At 35.3% G+C, this 26,353-nt stretch overlaps 2 protein-coding genes across 2 annotated transcripts in view; one reads left to right on the top strand and one right to left on the bottom strand.

The window, feature by feature from the left end:
* The window catches only part of CCDC146 (coiled-coil domain containing 146), a 117,977-nt gene that overhangs the window by 23,579 nt on the left and 68,045 nt on the right, over positions 1 to 26,353 (top strand). The gene's annotated exons all lie outside the window — the stretch shown is intronic.
* On the bottom strand, positions 2,986 to 8,951 carry FGL2 (fibrinogen like 2). The gene is made up of 2 exons (XM_045828310.1): positions 8,270 to 8,951; positions 2,986 to 6,297 (listed from the first exon to the last, which is right to left on the bottom strand). Exons 1-2 carry the CDS (start codon positions 8,925 to 8,927, stop codon positions 5,591 to 5,593), a joined length of 1,365 nt encoding a protein of 454 aa, XP_045684266.1. The 5' UTR covers positions 8,928 to 8,951; the 3' UTR covers positions 2,986 to 5,590.

Genomic DNA, 26,353 nt, shown 5'->3' with positions numbered 1-26,353 from the left:
AGCATTCATGGATCTTGTATGATTAAAATTATTTTCAAATTTACCATATAGTATAAAAAGTATGAAAATACTTTTTCTTCAGAAACTCAAGTAGAAAAATCACTGTCCAATCCAGTACAGTCATACCTCTCTACATGACGTACCCAGAGGTATGCTCCTGTTCTTGGAATGCTTCCATGCTGGGGGCTGGCTCTGCCCTGGTAAGGTCCAGGACCTTTCCCATGTAAGGTGACCTCCAGTTTGTTGACTTTTGCAGAAAAACTTTTAAAACATGAGTCCAGGTGAAAGTGAGAGTAAGTTTAGTAATGCTTGGGACAGTGAAGCAAAAATAAGGGTCCTTGGAGACAGGATCAGGGGGTAAGCCCAGGATGAGCAGCCACTGCCCATTTGTCCTCTAGGTGCAGGTCTTGACAGAACCTTTATAGCTTAGGATAGAAACAAAGTACATGCCTGAGGAAAGCGGGGCACAGGGGTACTCAAAGAGGAGCATCAGCTGTCTTCCTTTGTCCTGAGGGGTTTTATCTATGGGGTTGGACAAGAAGTCTGTTTGTTTTTTTCCATAAAATAAGAGATATATTTTCCATTTTCATCAATAACTTTATTGATTTGGATATTTTGAGTATGTCAACATGGTAGAATGTTGATCTCAATTAACATCTCAATTTGATCACTATCAACTTCAACTGGTCTACCTGACTGTGGAACATCATCCAGCAAGAAATCTCCAGCACAAAACTTCACAAACCACTTTTGACACATTCAAGCCATTCAATCAACACCTTTTCCATACACTGCACAAATCTGTTTTTAAAAATGCAATTTCAGTTGCGCTTTTACCTTTCTTTTTTTTTAGATTTTTATTTATTTATTTTTAGAGAGGGAAGGGAGGGCGATAGAGAGAGAGAGAAACATTAATGTGTGGTTGCTGGGGGTCATGGCCTGCAACCCAGGCATGTACCCTGACTGGGAATCGAATCTGTGACACTTTGGTTCGCAGCCCGCACTCAACCCACTGAGCTACACCAGCCAGGGCTGCATTTTTACCTTTCTTAAAATGATAAAGCATAATATGCCAAAAACATTGCTTATTTTCTTCCATCTTCAATATTAAAATGGCTACACAAAAATTCACCAATTTTGATAAGCTTTTTAAAAAATGCACACTGATATAACTGCTGTCACAATACAATCTAACAAAATTGTTTTGAATAAAATTAAAGATAACTAAGTACTACCAGAGCCATCTTATGGAAAAAAACAAATAAACTTTTTGGCCAACACAATATTTTCTATAGGCAGGAATTTGGGGGAGGTCCCAGGGGAGGATGTCAACAGAATATTGATTATATCTAGAGATGTGTCATTTAGTAGGCTAATGTAGCAAAATGAGCATATAGTGGGGGCAGGGCAGGGGTCATTCTCTGGTTAGTTTCACTTCTATCTTGGACTAGTCTAGGCTTAATTGTTTTTTTGCTATCTTTCTCCCTGACAATGTGATTTAAACCATTTGCCCTTAGGTACCTTTGGTTAGGGAGAACAGGGTCTTGTGACTTATTAACTGGCGATTAGTTGCTCAGATGTTCCGGCTATTTGTTCAGCCATTGTCTCAGTTTCCTCGTTCAACTTGCCAGGGAATTTTCCTACTTTCTTAATAACCTGCCTCAGTTCCCAGAACCTCTTTTAAAAGTTTGCCATTGTTATGTACCCAATCCTATAGTATATATCTGATCTGGTCTTGCCTTATTTTCACCTGGTTTCAATCACTTCTCACCTGTGTGTACCATCTCCCAAATTCTATGATTTGAAGTACCACTCCTTCCCCTACTATAACTCTGGCTTCTTTAGACTAGAGCCCTTCCCCTATGGTAACATATTCATGAACCACTTTGAGTAACAACACTCCTGTCTCATATTTCCTTTACATCCTAGACAAACAGATTGATTTCAGGGTAGAACTTAACCTAGATAATGTAATGTATAATAAGGAATATTATAATGGTATAGGACCAAAAAGGGAAGGTACCAAACTCCTCCTAATGCCATCAGAGAAAACTGCCCAGGAGCGATACCTCTTAGGATGATGATGATGATGATGATGATACATATGTATGTTCTGAGTGCTTTACAGATATCATTTGATTTGCTCAATAACTTTAACAGGAAAATTTTGTAATTGAAGAGACCAAAGAACAGAGAGATTAAGTGACTTTGCTTATGATCACACAGCTTGCAAATGGTAGCCCTAAAATTCAAACCTAGCAAGTCTGGCTCCTGAGTCCCTGCTCTTAAATTATGGATAAGAAGATAAAATTCAGCAGGGGTTGAGGATGGCATTCTATCTAAACCAAGGGGATAGTATACACAAAGTCAAGAAAATATGAGACAACATGGTTTGTTTAAGAACAAGGCACTTGGTATTGCAGGAGTATGAACAGTGGTAGAAAAGAACACTTTAAAAGGTAGGCAGAAACCAGTTCACGAAGGGGCTTGATGGATTTTATCATACAGGAAATGAGGAGTTGTTGAAAAGTTTTATGCAGCACAATAACATGATTAGACTGTATTTTTGAATAATCCCTCTAGCAATGATATGGGGGATAGATTTGAATAGAGTGAAACTAGAGGCATGGGTTACTATTAGGAAGCATTTGCATTATCCTAAGGAGATAATGAGGGCTGAAGCAGAACAGCAACATTAATGATGGAAAAAGAGGAGATGGAGTTGAGTGCCTCAAAGTGAAACTGAAACTTTTATATTTCAAATGTGTTAACAGTATTCTAATAGAGGGAAATAAGATAATGATGTTTCTGTATTTGCCTCTGTCTTCCTGTTAGTAAAATCATACTCATTAAAGTCTTCAAAGAGTCAAAGATATTTTCTGGTTAAGTAAACATTATACAACTTTTCAGACAAGAGTAAATATATAAATATTATTTCACAGACAATAATATTTAATGTTTTCACATTGAAGAAATAAATAAATGTAAAGATTAAATCTTTTATTTTACAGGGTTTTTAAAAGACATGAAACAAATTTATTTATATATAAAGAAAAATAAGAATTATAAACAAGAGCTTATTGTGATAACATCACCCATAACGTTTACCTTTAAAACCTTTCTTTGGGTAACCATTCAAAAATAAGGACCAGCAAATTTTATTACCAGAATATCTTCTATGCTTTGCATATTTAAGCTCTTTATCTATTAGACAGATGTATCATTAATGTATTGGAGCATTATTGCTTATCAGAAATATTTGACTTTTTTCTCAGTGATGAGTGAAGCAGTTTCACTTAGGATTTATAAGGACGCAGTTTTAGTCAATATTTTCAAAGAATGATAAAGCTCTGAAATAAAGTTTTAATTAAAATGAGAAATGTTGGTTATTACAAGACAACTCTCTGAAATAATATGCTTGCTAATAGTAAATCCACATTATGAACATTAGCATTTATTAATAAATAGTTATATTAAGGCAAGAATCTCTTAGATATAATCTACTTCCATCAACATGGTAAAGATTATAAAAGTCTAAAATATATTTCATAAGTGGTATGAAATGATTTCGAAAAAATTTCTATGTTACATATTTTTTTATTAGAAAAGTGCCATAAAAGTAGAATGGAAAATAAAATTTTGATCCTTTGAAATAAGGTAGAAAGGTAGAAAAACATGCTTTTGAGTATTTACATAGATTAATGAATTATAGGCCAGATTGTCCTGAAATGACACCTACTTTCCATTATACCAGTGCACACTCCCTATATGAGCTATTTTTTTTTAGAACTGTATTCTGTGAGGAGTTCATTTTTGATCCCAGAAACTTAAATTTACTTAAACTTTTACATACATTAATAATTGTATATAGTAAATCAAAATGCCCTTGTTTGTAAAAAATACACTGTATAATATAAAAATGCTCATTTTAAAAAAACAAAAGAGTGAAATAAAAAGTAAATTGGTTATGACATTTACATTGATGTCCTATTGGGTAGATATACAACCTTTGAAATCTACGATTATAGATTTTGGTCTACAGTGATGCATTTTGGTCACAACTTAATTCTATTTGTACTTCTCTTTAACATTTTAACAGTATTCATATTAACTTTTCATTATGTTTACCTGAAAACTTTGTATGTTATATATTATTAAAAATATATTTTGCTTCTTGATTAGAATTTTCTGTAAAGGGCAATGCTCAAAAAATTAACTTGTTATTTAAGGCAGCTATCCTCCTTAACCATTTTCAAATAATGAGTAAAGATGAATCTTTGTGAATATATTTTGAAATCTTAGTTACTATAGTAGAAACAGACACTAGAAATTAAAGATTGTATTTCTATGGTTCACATACAGTAAGTATTTCAAATTTTATTTGAGTATTTTAACCATGCAGCAGTATACTGCTGTTCTCTCTGAAATGATCCCTGTTTACAATGATGAAGCTTAACATATTATGTTTATACTCTTTTGAATATGATATTAATTAATTGATTAATTATAAAAGATCCAGATACTTTTGTTTGATTAAAAAATAAACACCTGTATTCAAATCTTCTGATAGTAAAATAACCAATATAATAGTTAAGGTTAAAAATATATACTATTCAGCTACTGTTCTATACATTTGAAAATTCATATGCCTTTTATAAATACATTTATCTATTTGTCCTATAAAAGTTAGCTCTAAAGCTATTATTGCTTAGGATATAAAATTGGCTCTCAGAGTATTATAGCCTATAAATAAGTGCTTCATTCTTTACCCACACCAACCTCTCCAAAAGAAAGCCTGCCAGTAGTCTTATACAGTAATGAGCAATCTTATCCTAAAAGCTATTAGACATAGAGATGAAAAGATTATTTTTATGTTAGAGCAGTTTTTACCTTCAAACATCTAAAGAGATATAAACTGTGAATGAATTACTTTTAAACAATGGTCTTTATGGTTAAATTACTTTTCTGAATGCTTTTAGGAGTGATGTTGTGCTACAACATTTTTAAATATTTTAAATGACAAATATTTTACATTCCATAAATAGTACATGAAGACCTTTAATTTGCCTGGGAGCTAAAATGCTGTTGGGTCTTCCTGACTCAAAGTAAATGACATAAATTTAATAAGTTTATCTCAGAATAAGGATTAGGCTATTTAGACACAAATAAATACCTGAATAACTCTTTATATCCCCAAAAGAGTGATATTCCCTCAGATATGTTTGTCATAGCCAAAATACAAATTACTTGTGTAAAATCTAGCCTGCTGAATAACCAATTACTTTTAAATTATAGCAAGTAATACAACTAATAGTAGACTTTCTGATTAGTAGAAATTAGGAGAATTATAAGGCTAATATGTAATTTTCAATATTCCCAGGTGCCTGCAAGCGTTTTTCTTTTTTGTGTGTGTAACAGCATAACAACAAAGGACTCCTTTAAAATGTATGTTGTTCAGCTTTATTTCAAATGCTGTGTAGCATAAGTACCCACTGCTCAGAAATAAATTTTTAACCATGGAAAAGGAGTACAAAAAGGAATTAATTGCCCTATTAGGTAACAAATACTCAGAAAAATGAGCATTAGTGATTTATGGCTTAAACTGCTTGGGTCTGATCATCATTTTGGCCTCTTTGAAGGAGGACTTGTAGTCACCAAGTTGTGCCTTACTCATACCAGGCCAGGTGCCCCAGAAAATCCCATTATGGACACCTTTGTACTTTTGGTGATAATATTTGCCATTTAAGTTTGCAGAAAGACATGCATCAAACCACCAGCCTGAGCTGTAGTAGAGCCCACAGTTCCCAGAGGGATACCGATCGTTGTCTCTGTCTGGGGTGGTAAAAAACTTCATATCGTGGTTGTGGTGTTTGTTGAAACGTAAAGCATCTCCGGCTGTGCCATTATAGTTACCAATGTGTAAGCGGTATTTGAGAAACTCATTGGCCACATAAAAGTGATCATACAAGGCATAGAGTTTGACGCCATTAAAGTCTTCAAGATCTATTCTTAGAATCATGTCCTTACTCTTGGTCAGAAGATGAATTTTATCATTTCCCAGCCAAAATTCTCTTCTGAGGTTTCCAAACCCTACTTTGTAGTCTTGCCACATTTTGGTGAAGTTGATGCTTCCATCGAGACGCACCTGCAGCACGGTCCAGCCTCCCCCCATGGTCTCCATGTCACAGTAAACTTCAAAGCTACTATTTTTGGGATCCGGTGTAACTCTGTAGGTCTCGCTGCTTCTTTTGCCTATTGTGTAGTACTCAGAGCAATCTTTATATATTAGATGTTGGACTGAAGGGGAAAGAAAAGAAAGATATTGTATTTTGTTAAAAAAAAAACTATGCATCTGAAGAATTCTTTATATGTACAAAAGCAGTTTGACAGTTCCATCTACAGTGATTATGGAACTCTGCCTGGCTAAACTTACCTGAACCTGTTCAAATGCTTGTTAGTGCCTCAGAATAAGAACCTGGCATTACAAAGCAGACAACCTACACCTAGTTGGTCAACATCAATAACAAATAACAGGAAGAATAAATAAAAACACTAGTTTGAATCACTTAGTAATATTCAGTGAGAGCTACCCTCAGTAGGCATTCTGCCAATGACCCCGCTTCTCTTAGTCCACACATACAAAGGAATCACAGGCTTCTATTTCTGTTCACCTCAAGGGGCTGATAGCCTCCATTGTCAAGAAATTTTATAGGGTATGTTTTAAATGAATAGTAAAATTCTAATGTACTACATTGATCTTACATTCACATTATTTTACTTGCTTGACCACTAAATAAAGAAGCTCCAGTAAAAAGGAAAATTTTTAAATAGTATACCAATATTCTTATTCTGAATTTATTATCCTGGAAAGCATTTAGCCAGATTTCATATGTTTGGTTTCTAGAAAGAAATGGCAGGCGATTACATTCAGGATAAGTATAAGATTAGTTAACATGGTTCTGTAGGAATCAAATACAGATATTTACTCCTAGATAAGTTTTATAAAAATGCATGCCAGATAAAGTAAGTTTAATATAAACTGCTCTGAGGCACAAGAAATCTATTCATGTGAATTTAGAATCCCAAAATATTTGGATATTTTCCCAAAACTCTTATTGAAAAAGAGACAAGAGAATCTAATGTGTGCCCAAGGATGTCACCTAAAATGTGAAGTTCTGTGCCTTGCAATGTGCAGGGTAACCTCAGACACAGGCTGCCTGGTTCAACAGTGGTCCTTCCCCCCCACCACCACCACCTCCCTTCACTGGCAGATTCCCTGGGGATGGAACATGCATGAGGTGCTTGTTCCAAATGAACATGATCCCTGCCCCAGGCACCATATGCCTTCAACTTCACACTCATGGTAAGTCCTAGTCCTAATGCAGAGATAGCTTTCCAAAGTGTAACAAGACTATCAGCAGTAGTGGCCCCAGGAACTCAGATGGAAATCCAGGGTTGGGAGGAACCAGTGCTATGGCTGATTCATGGGCAGAGTAGGCAGGTAGTTTTGTTATCTTTAATATATATTTATTAAAGTTAATTCACGTAATCTGGATGGTGAGGATGGGTTCTATTTTTATATGCTTGAGTTCTAGCTTGAGGTAAAAAAGGAAAAAAATAAGAATATTTTCCTTCCCTTAGTGGCATGCCAAAACTCTCCTTAAAATGTTTTTCAGCCACTAGGTCTCAAAGCACAGTTTTTTCACACATGAAATCATATAACTGCTTTTAAGATTCCAGCTATAAAATCTCCCATTTTCGCTAGATATTCAGGATTATGAACTGCAGGTTACTTGCTAAAATCTTTCAAACATCTCTTAATTGCCACATGAAAGGGAACAGTCAGCAGCAGACCAAGAAAATGGTTTTCAGTGAACCAAGCACAACCACAAACACTTATCCCTATTGTTTTCAAACACGTCAGTGAAGAGATTAAAAAAAAGTTAAATGCACTAAAACATTAAGAAATTCTATCTCTCTTCTTTTGATTTGTGTGTAGCTGTAGCAGCAGCAATAATCTTTGAAGTTGAAAGTACTTTCTAATAGATAAAGAACTAATTACAATCTTTGTAATTAGGGTCCTATATCATTTCTGTGGTCACACATTTGCAAAGATACTAGTTTTTCCTGTACTACCTTGATGAATAAAAGGCTTAATTTATTTAATCTGTCATTTACTTAACTTATTTGCTCAGGTTAATATTTGCAGATATTGTCTAGCTATGTAACATTCACAGACAAATGATAAGAAAAAGGATATTATACATACCTGGAGATGATTGTATTTGTTCTTGACTGGAACACTTAGATGAACATTTGCCATCCAAATTATTGACAACAAACGTTAGATTTGCCACTTTACTATCAACATAATTTTCTATATTGTTCATATTTACAAGATTCAGCTTTTCCAGGTGACCCTGAAGCACGTCGATATCCTTCTTTGCATTCTTTAGGTCAGAGGACAGCTTGTTAACCTCGTCCTCTAATTCTGTAACTTTGTTTTCATCAGCCCCTCCCGAGACTCCTGTGCCAGGTACCGACACTCCATTTGTGCCCTGGTGTCGGTTGTCATCAGCCTGCAGTTTGCAGTCTTGGCAACATTTCTTCAGGTTATTTACGATTTCCTTGAGGTTCTGGACTTCCTTGAACACCTCCTCTATCCTACCGAACTGCTTCGGGAGCTGAATAGTCAGCGGGGGCAGGTTTACCTGGTAGGGGCATTCACCTCCTTCCCCGCATTTCCCTCTGCTCGCTAGTCTCACCGGACAGGCGTGCTTGTCCGGTTCATCTTTAATTTCTTCTGTTTCATTGTTTGCCGCAACCAAAAAACTAGAAGCAGCAAGGACAGCTGAGCTCAGCCAGCACCAGGTCGCTAGCTTCATCTCTGTGGTGGCGCTCACCCCAGCAGGGAAGTGTGGAAGCATGCAGGGCTGGAGCTGTTTTAATAGCAGCAGCTGCCTGCCTGAGTCAGGCTGTATTCTCAGAAAAGGGCGGGAGCACTTGCATCACTAGTTTCAGAAACTCAGAGGCGTGGAGATTGTCCTCATCAGACTCAGTTTGCCAAAAACTGTAACTTATTCTCCATCAAGTTTACTCATTTCAATTACTATTAGTTGGATGGATTCACAATATTGAATAAATTTTACTTTCATCATTTGTTTTATAAAGCACAAGAAAAATCTTGTATTTCAAAATAATTATGCTTGAAGCAAATCATTTAATTGTACTTAACTTCAAAGGAAAAATATTTTTAAGATAAAAATTAAATACACTAGCACTTAATTATCCAGACTGTCTGAAAGAACAGAAATACTACAAAAAATAAAAGTGGTCATTTTTTTCTTTTTAGACTGAGGCATTGAGGAGCCTGCATTTTCTTCATGTTGGACATTCAGGTGAAATCTTAAGCACTTAAAAATATTTTTAAATATAACAAATTGCAGCTTTCTGACTTGTGCCATGACAAAGGTAAAAAAACTGGTAGGGCAAAAAAAGGGCTGCTTTCTATTCCTCTGACCATAACGTAGTGCAGTAGAAAGGACTAAATGACTAAACCACAGTTAAAAGTACATCATTGTCTTTCATCAAAACCAGCAGCCTCCTCCTTTGCCCTTCACCATTTTTGTGATTATGTTGTTATCTCCCACAGCTGCCCGAGGGTAAATCTTTGAAACTCCTGGCTCTGTTCAGATTCTTCTAAGTATCTTTGCCTTCCCTTTCCACTGGCAGCCCTGATAGCCCCACTTCTATGATTCCTGTCCCTTCACCTGCACCCCATGCCTCTTGGTATAGCGCATCAGCACTCACAACTTTTCAAAATTCTCAATTTCATATTTTTTTTCACTTTTCAAACTTTTCTTCTCAGAGGCTACGGGCAAGGAGGAACAGCTTCAGTTGGAAAAACCACCTCCTTTTAATTTGTTTTGTATATTGGCATCTCAAACAGGATTTCTTATTTTTTAAAAAAGGATTTTATTGCTTTAAAAATAATTTCAAAATTACTGACTTGGATAAAAATCCAAATTCTTTATTATATTACTTAAGGTACTCTGTAACCTATTTCATATTTATTTCTTTAACCTGATTTCCTATGACTTTCCTATATACCCTCTTCATTCCAGCCAAACTACCCTACGCATGTTCTCTGAGCATGTCAGGCTCGCTTTACATTCCACAACTGTTTTTCCTTCTGAACACCAGGAGGCCTAGATCCCACCCCTGGATCTCCCTTTCATTGGATATATACATCATTTACTTTACTGAGCCTTGGTTCTTCTAACTGTGAAGGAAGAATTTGGCTATTCTTTCTTCATACAGAATTGCTAGTTATAAAAAACTTCAAGTGGAGTACTTCAGGGAAACAAATGAGTGTATAAGTGTAAAATTCTTTCCAAACAAATTTTTCAAGCATATTCTACACACCCTATGCCTCATTTTTCCTTCATCTTCTTCCAGTCTTAAAAAATTAAGGTGTTTTTCTCTTCATTTCATTCAGTATATTAAAATAAATTTTATACAAAAATTTTTACTTTCTAACTAAAAATATCTATTAAATCATTTTGGTTTGCAAAAAAATCGTGTGCGTTTTTTTTCCCTGTAAGATGGTTTAGTTGCACTTAGTTGTCTTTAACTTCATATAGAACAATTTTGTTAGATTGTATTATAACAGCTATCATGTCAGCATACATTTAAAAAACTTACCAAAATGGGTAAGATTTTTTTTGTAGCCATTTTAATATTGAAGATGGAAGAAAATAACAACATTTTCAGCATATTATACTTTATTTCAAGAAAGGTAAAATACAACTGAAACACAAATAAAGATTTATGCAGTATTATGGAGAAGGTGCTGTGACAGATCAAACATGTCAAAAGTGGTTTGTAAAACTTTTGCTGGAGATTTCTTGCTGGACAATGCTCCAGCAAGAAACTGGTCCGGTAGACCAGTTGAAGTTGATAGCAACCAAACTGAGACAATCAGTGTTCTATCATGTAGGAGATAGCCAACATACTCAAAATATCCAAATCCATAAAGTTATTGGCAAGAATAAAAATATGTCTTTTATCTTACAGAACAAACCATACGGACTTTTTGGCCAAACCACTTTTTCTCTCCCCTCTTCTGCTTTCAAGCTGTGACATTCCCTGTATTAATGGGAGAAATAAATCAACAATTAGATAAATTTTAAAGGAGAATGATGATATACATGGTGTAAAAATATTTTATAAAGTAGAACCATAAAAACAAAGTAATGTTTTTTTAAAAAAGAGAATATAGACAGTAACAATAATATATAACAATGTTGTATAAAGTAGACTATATTGGAATAATGTTTAGTTTAAGGTACATTTTTAAATGCCCTTGACTGGCTAGGGAATAAATAAATCCATGCATTTAGCCAGTATTTAGTAAGGAGGATCTTCTGTATACTCAGCCCTATGCTAGAACACATAGAAAACGCAAGCCGTGTCCTCTTTCATTAGTTCATTCATTCATTTATCCATCCATCCATTGTATGTTAACTGAGCGCCCTCTACATGCAAGACACTGTTCCAGGCACTTGGACTATACTAGTGAGCAAATCAAACAAAAATTCCTCTTTTCCCTTCTTAGGAAGGCCTATTGAAGACCTTGTATTTTCTTCTTTGGGGACTATCAAGTACATCAGAAACACTTTTAAAAGTTTCTAAATCTAACAAAAGAGCAGCTTTCTAACTCTTGCAATGGGCTTTTGTTTCATGTGTGTGAACCCAGGATTTGCTTTCCAAGCACTGCTGCTAATTCTTGGGCCCGGCTCACCTACTTAACCAAGGGCATAGTTCCACCTAAAAAGATTGAATATGGTGTGGGAACTGACTTGACTCTTGGTCCTTCAGGACCCATGAAAAGTTCCCCAAATAAAGGCAGAGATTGTTTTATTAATCAGTTTTTATCAACACTAATAGGTGATTCTCTGGGTTCTCAATTTAGAAAATCATTGCTGTCTTACTACAGGCAGACACTAAGTGACTTCCACATGAAAGAAGCTCAACCTGCCGAATGATTTACAACCTGTGGGGCCAGAGAGTGTTGTGGTACAATTTGTGCAAGAAGCTTTTACAAAAACTATCTCACTGTATCCTCCCATCTCTACAATTACTGGTTGTACTTGCAGATGAGTAAAAAATTTACATATAGGCTCAAAGCAATAAATGACTTCTTATGGCATTACAGTATTTAAGATGCAGAGTTGGAACTTGAACCTGGATCTGATTCCAAAGTTCATGACTTTTCTCCTATGCCACACAGCCAGATGTGTTGGTAGCATGTTATGGAGAGCTTGGTGCTTACTGCTTAGATCAGTGGGGAGCTACTGAAGGGTCCTGAGCAAAGGAATAATATAGTCAGTTAAGAGAAAGTAATCTATCAGTGAAATATTAGATGCATTGGAAAGGGAAAGGTTAGGCAAGCAGAGCAGTTCAGAGGCCATTTAAATACTCTTAGTCATTGTTCCTAAAGTGTGTTTTCTGGAACATGAATGACTAGATATTGATGAATATTATATGAAAAGAGTTCCAGAACAAGCAACTTTGAAAAATATTAGTCTTATGCTAATGTGTGTATGGCTGGCCAAGAAGAAAGAGATGTATGCTGCATTTTTCAAATGTTAGTTAACAATAGGAATACTTTATATTCTAGAACCATTTTTAGGAATGAATCCTCTACTAGAAACCAGCAGGAAGTGGTGTTCTAGGTGAGAAATATTAGTGCGGTAGCAGGTACTAGGTAAGTGGTGAATAAGTGTAGAGATAGGAAGGATGGTGAAAGGGTTGCAGACATTGTTTTAAAAAACTGATAGAAACCATAACATCTGATAAGTAATGAGAAATGGAAGAAAAGGAAGGAAAATTGAAGGAGAATTGTGAAATATGACTCTGGTTGAAGTAATGTCATTGCAGTGAGAGCAGAGAGGGAACAATAGGTTGAGGAGTACAGAATTCCCCCCGTCTGACCTTGGCCTTTGCCTCCTTCCTCTTGCTGAAAAGCCTTTCTGGATTTTCTCATGCACAGCCTGGCCTGACTCCTAGTATCATCCACTGATCTGCCCCCAACAAAGGACTGACACATTATGCCTATTTACAGATTTGTTTTCCAGATCTAAACAAATTATTTAATACTAATATATGGTGACAGAAGATGGTTTGACTTTGGGTAATGGGCACACAGTGCAATATACAGATGTTGTATCATAGAAATGTATACCTGAAACATATATGATTATGAAACCTAACCAATGTCACCCCAATAAATTTAATTAAAAATAACACAAATATATAGTAGAATTTCAAAGTAACAAGATTTGTTTCTATAAGTCTCATGAAAAAATTACTTTCATCAGTCTATATTCACATTCACAACATGTTCAGATTTCCTTTTTTTTTTTTTTTTTTTGCTTATACAAAGTATATTCAAGGGAGGATCTGCATTTACTGTATTTGGATCAGATTCCAAAACTAAATTTTAATTTCCTGCAATATAGTTTTTTAAAGGAAACACTGTATGTCTCTGTAGCAAAAGAAGTAAATTTAATGACAATTATTATTTATAGTACTGAGAGTATGTTTATTAATTTAACATATTTGTAGTTGCTGATTTATTAAATTCATAAAGCTTTGATTATTCTTTAGAGAATGCATACTTTTGTGATAAAAAATTTTTAACATTTAATTTTTAAATTACTTGAGATGTCAATGATAAATAATGTTTACTTTAATATTTCTTAGAGGTGTAAATTGTTGTTCACTATAAATTTCATTAAAAAACATGTTAAACAAACTCCTGAACTTTAAACAAAAATACATCACATAGAGAGATCAAGAATTGCCTGATTTGGGTTAAAACCAAAATAGTTGGTAGGTTCTCTGGTCTGTCTTACCAGTACATCACTGTAGAATAAATGAAGAGATTCAGATTAGAAATCCACGTTGAGAATTGTAGCAAGGGTGGAGATGCAGAATGGGCTGGTCCCACACTACATGTAATAAATAAAAATCAGGAGGTATATCTTGTTTGCTGAGGCCCCCCTGATGAATGAGGGATCCCTGACCCCACATCAGAACCCCTAGTCCAGGATTCCAGGGCTAGGAAAAGAAGTTTCCATAACTCTGGCTATGAAAACCAGCAGGGATTAAGGCTGAGTGAGACAGGCTCTTGGAGTCCCAGACTTACTGTGACTCACTCACTTTGAACTCCAACACTACAACTGCAGCTTAAAAGGTGCCAGGGACATATAGGAAGCAACTGAATTGTCTGACTTCAGGACAAGGGCTGGAGAAGCAGCTTTCTCCTACACAGAAGTGTGGGCAGAAGCCACTGTTTCTTTTCTAAGTCCTCCCCTCACAGACCCAGTAGATGTGTGCCATATCTGAGTCTCCATCAGCCTGGCTAACAATGGTGATTCTCTGAGACCCTACCCCACCCAACCTGCAGGCCCACCCAAGCCATTTCCAGTGGCTTTTCCATACAAACTACCTCTCTTGGCTTATGCTTTAGACTTTCTTTAAAATCTCTCAAACAAGCAGCATCTGGCCTCTGCATACCCTGTACCACTTGCTAAGTGGCCCCAGGCCTGGCACTAAGTGGCAGCCAGCTTCTCCTGAGCACCTCTAAGTCCAGCACAAGTAGCAACCATCTGCAGATCTCTCTATAGCTCATGCCAGGTGGCCCCTATCAGAGAAAAGGTAGTGGCTGACCTTGCAGCTGCTGGGAGGCCCCAGAGCCAGTGCACTGAAGACAACTTCAGACCATGCCTGATTACAACCCAACTACCTCTACAAGTGACACTCTCAAAGGATGGACTTGGTAGAAGCCAAAGCCTCACTAAAGCAAGTCCTGCTCCATGGAGTTGGCCCCTGCACAACAGCTCCTCTGTTGTAGTTGAAGCTGGTTCTTGCAGCTAATTGGTGACATGCAAACAATAGTCAAGGCTCAACTACAACAGGACAGTGCACATATCCAACACAAAAGATATGCCTGGGGTCCCCAGCTTGGGTTTTCAGGCCCTGTGGAACACCTACCACTCTACCAAGTACAGAAAGCATAGAAGCTCACCTAATACACAGAAACAAACATGGGGGAGCAGCCAAAATGAGGAGACAAAGAAACAGGTCCCAAATGAAAGAACGGAAGAAATCTCCAGGAAAATAAAATGAAATTAAATGAAGGCAAGCAAACTACCAGAAACAGGGTTCAAAACAATGATTATAAGCATGCTCAGGAGATTTAGTGAGAACTTCAGCAGCATAAAAAAGAACATGGACACCATAAAAAAGAACCAGTCAGAAATGAAAACTACATGAACTGAACAGGGAGTCAACAGCAGAGAAGATGAAGCAGAGAAGAAAATCAGCAATTTGGAAGACAAGAAAGCAGACATCACCAATTAGAACAGCAAAAAGAAAAGGGAATTTAAAAAAATTGGGATAGTGTAAGGAACCTCTGGGACAACTTCAAGCATTCTAACATTAATTTCATGGGAGTGCCAGAAGGAGTAGAGAAAGAGCAAGGAATTGAAAACCTATTTGAAAAAATACTGACAGAAAACCTGCTTAACTTGGTGAAGGAAATAGACATACAAGTCCATGAAGCTTAGAGAATACCAAATAAAATGAACCCAATGAGGCCCACACCTCGTTGAACCCAAGACTCGGCATAATTAAAATGCCAAAGGTTAAAGACTAAGAGAAACTCTTAAAAGCAGCAAGAGAAAAGCAGTTAGTTACTTAGAAAAGACCTCCCATAAGACTTTCAGCAGATTTGTTAACAGAAACTTTTCAGGCCAGTATTGGCATGAAATATTCAAAATGATGAGCAACAAGGTCCTACTCCCAAGGCTACTCTACCCAGAAAAGTTATCATTTAGTATTGAAAGACAGATTAAGAGCTTCCCAGACAAGAAAAAAATAAAGGAATTCATCACCACTAAATCAGTATTACAAGAATATTAAAGGGTCTTCTTGAATAAGAAAAAATAAAAATATGGATAATATAGTATCAATAAACATATCTATCAACAATTGCTTTAAATGTTCTAATCAAAAGACATGGGTGACTGAATGGGTAACCAAAAAAGACCTTTATATGCTGTTTACAAGAGACTCATTTCAGATGGAAAGACACAGACAGTAAAGGGAAGGAAAAAGATATTTCATGAAAATGGAAACAGAACAGAAAAACAAAACAAAATAAATCTGGGGCAGCAATACTTACACCTGACAAATTAGACTTTAAAACAAAGGCTATATAACAAGAGACAAAGAAGGACCCAACAGTCCCACTTCAGGTATTTATCCAAAGAAACACAAAACACTAAAGTGAAAAAAAACATATCCATCCACATGTTCACTGCAGCATTATTTGCATTAGCCAAGATATAGAAGCAACCCCAGTGTCTATTAATACATAAATGGATAAAGAAAAAGTGATGCATATATACAATGGCATATGATTTAGCCATAAAAAGAATGAAATCTTGCCATCTGCAACATGGACAGACCTAGAGGGTGTTATGCTAAGTGAAATAAACCAGACAAAGAAAAACAAATGCCAAATGATTTCACTTATATGTGGAATCTAAAAGACAAACAAATAAGCAGAACAGAAACAGACTTGTAGGTACAGAGAACATTTTGACAGTTGCCAGATGAGAGAAGGGTTAAGGGGATGGGTGAAAAAGGTGAAGGGATTTAGAACACAGGTGGAAAACACAAGGCCCTCAAGCCAAATCTGGCCTTCTACCTTGTTTTATCCGGCCCAGCACCTCATTTCTACCTGGTGGCAGTGCCAAGCTTCTTGCCCCTAGTTAAGGAGTAGTTACATTTATACAGTTCTAAAAGTACATTCGGCCCCTTGAAGGCAACCATGAGGCTGATGTGGGCCCTGGTGAAAGTGAGTTTGACACCCCTGATTTAGAAGTGCAAATTGCTAGTTACAGGATAGTTACGGGGATATAAAACACAGTATAGAGAAAACAGTCAATAACTTTGTAATAACTAAATATGATGTCATATGGTAGTAGATATATTAGGATGATCACTTCATAAATTATAAAAATGTCTAATCACAAGGTTGTATACTTGGAACTAATATAATACTGTGCATCATCCATAATTTAAAAATAAAAAGCGTTAAAAAAAGAAAAAATATATGTATCATTGATTTATTAACATGGAACTCCTGACCAACAGAACTATAACTATGCCTGAAGGAAGAGGAAGCTTATCTGTGTTTTCTCCATAAGGCAAATTACAACCTTCTGGTTCTTACAAACACTAGGCCAGCACTTTAGTGTGCAGCTCAGGGGCCATTTTGAATAGTGAAATCACCAATAAAAAAAGCACAAAACTGAAAAATATGATACTTAGACCACAACAAGGACACTTATTTATGGTATGAGTTAAGCAGGAGAGCAGAGTGTTGCCTTCCCTGAGCCTAGCTGGAAATGTGTGTGTTGGGCAACTCAAATTTTCAACCACCCATAATATTATTTTGGGATTACAAACAAATTTTAATCAATAGGTGAATTTGCAGATACAGAATCCACAAGTAATGAGGATCGACTCTATATTATTACAAAATCCATAGTTTTTAATTATTGGATATTTCTATACATTTATTCTAAACTAATATGATTGATTTGGTATTGCCTGTTTTACCACTTTCATTCTTTGGAGTATTTTTTATTTTATTTGTTTTTATTTGATGCTTAATATATAAATATGAATATATATAATATGTAACATGTTATATGTATATACACTATAAGTTATATAATGTTATATCATGTATGTGTTAGGTAATCTATATAAATTGAAACAAAACTTAGCCTAAGAATTTAATATTTTAGTTCATTGATAAGAATAGTGTGCATCTTAAATTATGAAAGAAAAGTGAAAATATGAAACTAATTTCATGCTAATTAAATAATTTCATGCTGAATGCGTGTCTTTTAAATGTCTCTTTGGTCTATTTGAAACACATTTTTAAAAAACTCAAGTTTATCTTATGAAATATATATGTCAGCATGTGAACTCTCAATAAATGTTCATTTAAAGGTAATTTCCACTGTGTTGGTAACTAAAGGAAATTTATGAAATTGAGTAAATGTCACAATGTTAATAGTAAACATTGAAATATACTGATAGCTCATCATCCAAGTTCTAAGGAAGTCTTTTTATACATGATTTTAAGCATAGCATTCTGTAGTATAACATTAACTTATTGTGTTCCTTTTTCTGCTTTTCATTTGATAATATCTATGATTTGAGTTATTTCCTATTCTTTTTGATGAAAACTTTCCAGATTAGAAGAAGCCACTTCATGATCATTATCAACAGATGTAAAATTGCTTGGTCCTTATTTTGTTTATTTTAAAGTATCCACCATTATTTATCACAGCTCTCCTCAGCTTGTTTACATGTAGAAATGACATGGCATGTATTTTGACAATTGATACGAAGTTTAGCGGCAACAAATGCTGTTGTACAAAAAGATGACAAAATAGACACACAAGCTGTGTAGTCACATATAAATATAAATATAAAATAAATCTCCATTCATTACTGTGATCATCTAAAAAAGAGTATGACATGAGAGAAAATAGCAGAGAAATCTTCCTCTTTGTTGCCACTAATCTAGGCCTTAGTTTTCTCAGCTACAATATGAGACAGTCAGATTAGAGGTCTTTAAGGTCCTTTTCAGGTTTCCTGTTAATGACTCTAAATATTATTAATTAGAAGCCATAAAATAGCAAAGCAAATCATTAAAATGTAAACATAAGTGCAGATTGTCCTTTAGTTAAATCATTAATCCCAATGGAAAATTATAAAGCTCTACCTCGTTTTAAGTATTCATTCATTTGATGAATGCTTACTTTGTATTTATTGTACCATACTCTGTACTGACCTTGGGGATGACAAGGGTAAAGAAACAGACATATCCCTCACGGAGCGTTAAGTTGCAGAGCAATGTGTTTCAAGCCAGAGCCAGCCTTGGGCAAAGGCATTGTCTTTGGCATTAGAGGGGTTCAGTAGGCACACCAAAGCCATTTCCGAACTTCTCAGTTTCCTCCCAGCATGCCACAGCATTGGCCTGTCCTTTTGCTAAATGAAATGGCTGCTTTTAGAGTCACTCTTTCCAAATTAGACCGCAAGGGTTGTACTGTAAACAGCCTGTGCAGAAAAGACAGCTTCCTGCTCCTCCCCTCTCAGTGGTATTGCTGTGCCTCTCAACCAACCTTCCCCGCTACCACCACTCCAAAGTCTCCCATTTACAAAGCAGGAAAAGGAAGTATTTAGAGTGAAAGGAACTTTTTAAAAGATAATCTTATCTTATAAAAATGCCATGTGTAACTTCCCTCTGTCTAAAATGTATTTGACAAGTGTAGGGTTTATCAATTCAATAAATTACAGATTCTGCAGAATGCACAGAATAAAGATACAGCTGTAACATTGAAAACATTAAAACACACTGGGTAAATACAGGATGGGGCAAATGTAGGTTTACAGTTGTCCACATGGAAAAGAATACAATAATTAATAAATGATAGTACAGGAATAAACTTTTGCATATTCACAACTGTAAATCTATGTTTGCTCCACCCTGTATATTAAATCTTTTTTTTTACATTTACTCTTTTCCCCTCCTTTTTATATTTTCTCTTCTGCAGTGTGAAGCAGTGGGGGTAAGGAGGAAGAAGAACATGCTCTTTAGCAACTTAAAAGCATATGGCTATGGGATTTTACTCTTTTCTAAGGCAAGGACCAGAAGAGGAGTCTGTCCTGACTTGGAGAATCTAGGCCAAGTTTAAGTTGTCCTTCCTCACCACTCCACAAATAGTCAACATCTGCTGCTTATTTATTATGTATCCCATCTTCTCTAATTTTTCTAATAATTCCTATCCAAACACAAACACCAAACACAGGAATATAGTGTAGAGGAGTGAGATGGGACCAGAGAGATGAAAGTTGTAGATAAAGACAGCAAAGAAACAGAGAAAGAGACTCAGAGGAAAATGAGGGGTAGAAATGGAATCGTGGTGGGAAAGGATTTATCACAATCCTTTGTTTAATGAAGATATTAAGTCCATATTAAAGCTAATTTTGCAGGATATTTGTTTTTCAGAGTGGATATGGAAAGAACAAAGTTAGAGGACATTATTAGTATCAGAGCATTAGGGCATCAAAGATAAATGCCTTCCCATCATTTTGACAGTGGCCAGTTATGCTTCAGATTATATTATCAATAAAATTAAATAAATGTTTAGGACATATGAGTTCCAAACAGCTTGACTTTATAACCAGTGTGAATTTTTAGCCAACATACCCAATTTCAAAATGTTTTAAGGAGTTTTGCTGTTCCACTATTTGCTTTCTTAACAATTAATTTGTTTTAATTTTCAAGTTTCTCATATTTTAAAATACCAGTACTACAACAAACAGCAAATAACATTGTCAGTTGAAAGCTGAATATACTAGATATATATTCTAATAATTAACATAACATAGTTAAAACAAATATCATTTAGAGTTTGCCAAAATAATTTTAGTATTAAACAGCTATTTCAAGCATATTTGTCGCAGTGCCACAAAACCTTAGGAAATGACCTTACACGCTATCAGGACCAGCTCCTTCATTTCGCAGCTGAGTAAACAGGTCAAAGAAAAACTAGATGGCCTGTCCAAGCCAGACCAGCTTTGCTCAGATCTCTAATTTCCAGTTCATCTATTCTAGATTGACCTCTATACTACCTTAATTTGTAGCTAGACTATAGAAAACATGCCACAAAAAACAGTGTATCCACATTAAAACTTTTCTAGCACAATGCTTCTGGGATTTTAGAAAACAATACAGTTTCTTCAGGTCTGTCAAAACAATTTGGAGTTCCTACATGTGCTACTCACATGCCTTGCCATACATGAAAATGATTCAATTTCTCCAATATATACCAATATGTCTATAAATTTTTCCCATTTTCCTTTCTATGTTTATGTTTATATGTATTGTCTGACTTAGAGAATAAATCTTAGAATGATATATTTTTAAAAATATTTTGTGCCCCACCCTGCCCAGAGTTCTATTCCAGAAGACATGTGACACATTTTTTTAATCTTTTTTTGTGAAAAAAATTATTTTATAATGTAAATGAAATACTTATTGTAAAAAAATAGAAAATATGGAAATGCATGTGACAACTGTAATCTTAGTACTTTTTTATTGTAATAAAAAGTCCACAACATAAGATTCACCATTTTAACCATTTTAAGTGTATGGTTCAGTGGCATTAAGTACATTCACATTGCTATGCCACCATCAGCGCTTTTCCCTCCAGAACTTTTTCACCAGCCTGTGCTTAAAGTCAGTACGCATTAAACACTCATTTCCCATGCCCTGCTGTCCCAGCTCCTGGTAACCACTGTTCTACTTTCTTTCTCTATGAATTTGACTATTCTGGGTACTTCATATGAGTGAAATTATACAATATTTGTCCTTTCATATCTGGCTGATTCATTTAGCATACTGTCATCAAGGTTAGTTCATACTGTAGCCTGTATCAGAATTTCATTCCTTTTCAGTGCTGACTAATATTTCATTGTACATGTACAAGTATATCACATTTTGTTTATCAGTGAATATTTTGGTTGTTTCCACCTTTTGGCTATTATGACTAATGTTGCTGTGAACATGGGTATACAAATAAGTGTCTGAGTCCCTGCTTACAATTTTTTGTATATATACCTATCCAGAAATGGAATTGATCATATGGTAATTCTATGTTTAATTTTTTTTGAGGAATCACTATAGTGTTTTCCACAGTGGCTGCAACATTTTAAATTCTCACTATCCATGCTCAAGGGTTGCAATTGTTCCACATCCTTGCAAACAATTGTTATTTTCTGTTTTTTTTAAATTATTTTTAAAATAATAAGTCCCTTTAACATTTCATATAATGAGGGCTTCATGATGATGAACTCCTTTAACTTGACCTTATCTGGGAAGCACTTTATCTGCCCTTCCATTTGCTGGATAGAGTTGTCTTGGATGTAGATCCTTGCATTTCATAATTTTGATTACCTCTTGCCAGTCCCTTCTTTTCTACAAAGTTGCTTTTGAGAAATCAGCTGATAGTCTTATGGGAACTACTTTGTAGGTAACTGTCTCCTTTTCTCTTGCTGCTCTTAAGATTCTCTCCTTATCTTTAATCTTGGGTAATTTAATTATGATGTGCCTTGGTGTGATCCCCTTTGGGTCCAACTCTAGGATTTTCTGTGCTTCCTGGACTTGTATATCTATTTCCTTTGCCAGATTGGGAATATTTTCTCAAATAAGTTTTCAATTTTTTGCTCTTCCTCTTTTCCTTCTGGCACCCCTATGATTTGGATGTTGGAGCATTTAAAATTGTCCTGAGCTTCCTAAGCCTCTCCTCATTTTTTTGAATTCTTGTTTCTTCATCCTTTTCCATTTGGATGTTTATTTCTTCATTTTGTTCTAAATCATCGATGTGAGTCAGTTTCCTTTCCTTTACTGTCAGTTCCCTGTATATTTTCTTTATTTCACTTTGTATTGCCTTCACTTCTTCCTTTATTTTGAATACACACTCAATCAATTCTTTGAGCATTCTGATTATCAGCATATTGAACTCTGCATCTGCTAGGTTGACTATCTCCTTGATGATTAATTCTTTATGTGGTGTTTTGATCTGTTCTTTCATTTGGGCCATATTTCTTTGTCTCAGTGCACTTGTTACATTGTAAGGGGTGGAGCCTTAGGTATGCACCAGAGTAGGGCAACCCACTCCCCACGTTGTGGCACTGTCTGTGGGGGAGGGGTCAGAGAGGGACAATGCCACTTGCTGGGCTCTTGCCTTGCTTTCAAGAGACTGGCAGTTTCTCCCACCACCACAGTCCCCACAGATTTTCACAGCCAGAGATCCTAAGGCTTTATTTTGCCCACAGTGGAATCTTGAGTTGCGCAGTCTGGTTCACTCCCCAGTTGTTCCTCCCAGTTTATCTGCACACCAATGTGGGACCACCAAGTCTACCAGCTGCATCTTGCTGCATAACCTCTCTACCCTGGATACCCATTTCTGCCCATCCTACCAGTCTGGATGAAAGTTTCTTCTTTAACTTCTTGGTTGTCAGACTTTCATACAGTTCAATTTTCGCAGTTCTGGTTGTTTTTTTGTTTTAAAATTGGTTGTTTCCTTCTTTTGGTTGTGCAAGGTGGTGAAGTGTGTCTACCAATGCCTTCATCTTGGCTGGAAGTCTTCCTTTATGCTTTCTTTTTAAACTAGTTGATATAGTCTATTCTAAATCTGTCATCTTTACATTCTAAATCTGTACTTTCTTTCATCATCTCTGTGGCTGGCATATATATATTCTCTGAGGATGGATTTGGGTTTTGAGGAGAGCCAAAGCTTATACAGAGCTAAGTCTGGCGATTGAGGTAGGAAAGAAAGCCAACTGATAGTAACTTTGTGTAAAAATAAGGTTGACTATACTTATAAATATTTATAATATTAACAATTATGGCATTATATAGAAATTATATAATATTATTGGAATAATTTGGTGTTATTCCTTTAAAGCCTTTAAAGTGTTTTAGGTCAACACTCACTTGGATATATAAATTCTGCTGCTTTTGGTTATACCAAGAAGTATATAACCTTTTAATGGAAAATTTCAAAAATTTATAATAATAATGATCCTGTGTAAAAGTAAAGAATAAATCCACAAGTATTCATAACCTAGCTTCAGCAATTATCAATTTGTGGCCAATCTTGTTTCACCCCTACTCATGTCCTATACCACCAAACTCCAGATTATTGTGAAGCTCATCCCTAACATCAGAGCATTTTTCTTATAAATATTCCAATGTTCATCTCTAAAAGACAAGAACTCCCATTTAAAATGTAGCTATAATACCATTATCATTATCATACTCCCCCAACTACTGAAAATTCCTTAATCATCAGATAACCAGCCACGTAGTATGAAAAACAGACATTTATTGAAGAAGATACAAGGTACAAGAAACACTGTACATAGACTAATGATGCCTCAGTCCTCTTCAAAGTAGGCACTTTGGGACCTCACACAACTGTGTGAGGACCTCCCAATCGCCATCAGCTGCACTGTTGTATTTTCCTGCATCTCATTGATGGTCTGAAATCTCTTCCTTTTCAAAGGTGTTTTAGTTTTGGGAAAAGCCAGAAGTCATGGGACGCTAAATCTGGGCTGTAGGAGGGCTGTGTCACCTGGATGATTTGATGTTTCACCAAAAAACTGCATGAGATGTGATGCATGAGTGGGCACACTATCATGATGAAGCTGCCAGTCACAAGTTACCCATAGCTGCAGCCTTCTGAATCATATGCATAGTTTCCATGGAGGAATGTTCAAGGTCAATGCAAAATTTGATGCAGATTCATTGCTCTACTTACTCAGTCATTTTGAATGCAATGGCCACACAGTACACATGCTCACTCAATGGCATCTACCACCCCCACTGACTACTACAGTGAAGTTGTCATTGTTCACACATGTGCATTCCAGTCCACTCTCTTTGGCTGCCAGGTTACATCGATGTCAAGCAAACTGTTCTCATATTAACAATGGCTGGATTTTTTCTGGCCAGACCTCATAAAATACAACATGATATATCAAAGTCAGTAAGACATGGAATTTACTTAACCTCATCAATGTTACAGACATCTCTTTTCCCCACATAAAACTTATGGTTTTTAATTCATAGTAAAATGACTCATTCACTTTATTACACAATACACACATAATTGTTTCAAAAATAACACTACCACCAATAATGTGATTACAGAAAACACATGCAGCTCTTTTTGTCCTTATGGTCTAAACTACTTAGGATTTAGTCAAATTGAAATGATTCCTTTCTGTATAGTTATGTACTAACTCGATACATAGTTATGGCCAATTGATTTATTTTGTTTTCAATTTTTAGAAATAGCTTTTAAATTTAATTATCATTTTAATTGTAATTAAGGTATATAATTTTTAAATTAAGGCATTATTTGTAAATAAGACATGCTAGATCATATTTACTAAGCAAAGTATACTCAAGAATTCTAGCTTCTATTTTTATCTCCTCTACCCTGTTCCTTTCCTCTTCCTATAGTATAACTCTAAGGTTTATTCTTCCTTTACGCTCATATATGTCTTTTTTATTCACAGTATAGCTTCTGGAATTTAGGAAGGTTTGTGCTTTTGTTACTCTTCTCCCTCTTTTTTTATAATTATTTTTGACTGTTATCTTTTGGTTTCATGTATGTGATATCAAAATTAGCTAATATATCTTCTTCCCCCATCTTTCCTCACAGCTTCAACTTGAATAGTGTCTTTCTATACATATCATTCTCCCCTACATGCTATTTTTATGTCAGTCAACCTGTACTACCTTAACTTCTCTAAATGTGTTTCAGACTATTTCTATGCCATCAATAAGATTTCTAAGATTTTCCAGGATTTCATTTCTAAGTTTCTCTAATTCACTTAAAAATGAGTAACAGAATAGGATCATGGTCAAATCCCTACAAGGTCACCAACTTTGTGACTTTGCTCAAGTTACTCAACCATCCTGAGTTATGTTTGCTTTTATTTTTAAAATTTGGAATTATAATGCTAACTTTGTAGGGTTATTGTGATGGCTAACCAAATAAAATAACATACATAAAGTACCTCACATAATAAATATCAACTTCTCAATAATTACCACTTTCAATAAGATATATGAGAATTATTAATTTGTACTGTGTATTCATGTGGTAAATATGTATTGAATAAATTCATTTCATGAATTATTTATTTAGTAAATATTTATTGAATGACTGTTATTTGCTAAGCACTTAAATGTACTCTTTCTTTCACTTATTCAACAAGTATTTATGAGTTGCACATCGGCTAGACTTGGCAATATAGTGACAGGAAAGAAGGACATCATCCCTACTTTAATAAAACTTCCAGTTTTCCATTTTACTGGAAGTCCTAAATTGTGCTATTTTTGAATAAGTTATTTTTGTATTGATAACACCCCTCTTAGAATCCTTAATGTGCTGGTGACTAATTTTCCTGGAAATAATTTACTCATTGGACTATATTACTGGATGTTCACTTGCTGCTTAGCTCAAACCTCTACTAAAATGATAACTGATGGTGTAAGTTGTTCAGAATTTATCTTCACTTCCTTACAAGTTACAATTTGCTTTTTTGTCAAAGCTCATAAAGTACAGAGCCAAAGGGAACATTAGTTCCTGTGAAAGAAAAAGTACTTCATGTGAACTGA

The sequence above is a fragment of the Phyllostomus hastatus genome, unplaced genomic scaffold, assembly GCF_019186645.2.
Source record: "Phyllostomus hastatus isolate PE091 unplaced genomic scaffold, TTU_PhHast_1.1 phas_scaffold_78, whole genome shotgun sequence".
Classification (NCBI taxonomy): Eukaryota; Metazoa; Chordata; class Mammalia; order Chiroptera; family Phyllostomidae; genus Phyllostomus; species Phyllostomus hastatus.
Note: the sequence above shows the minus strand (reverse complement) of the source record. Positions and strands in the feature narration are given on the sequence as shown.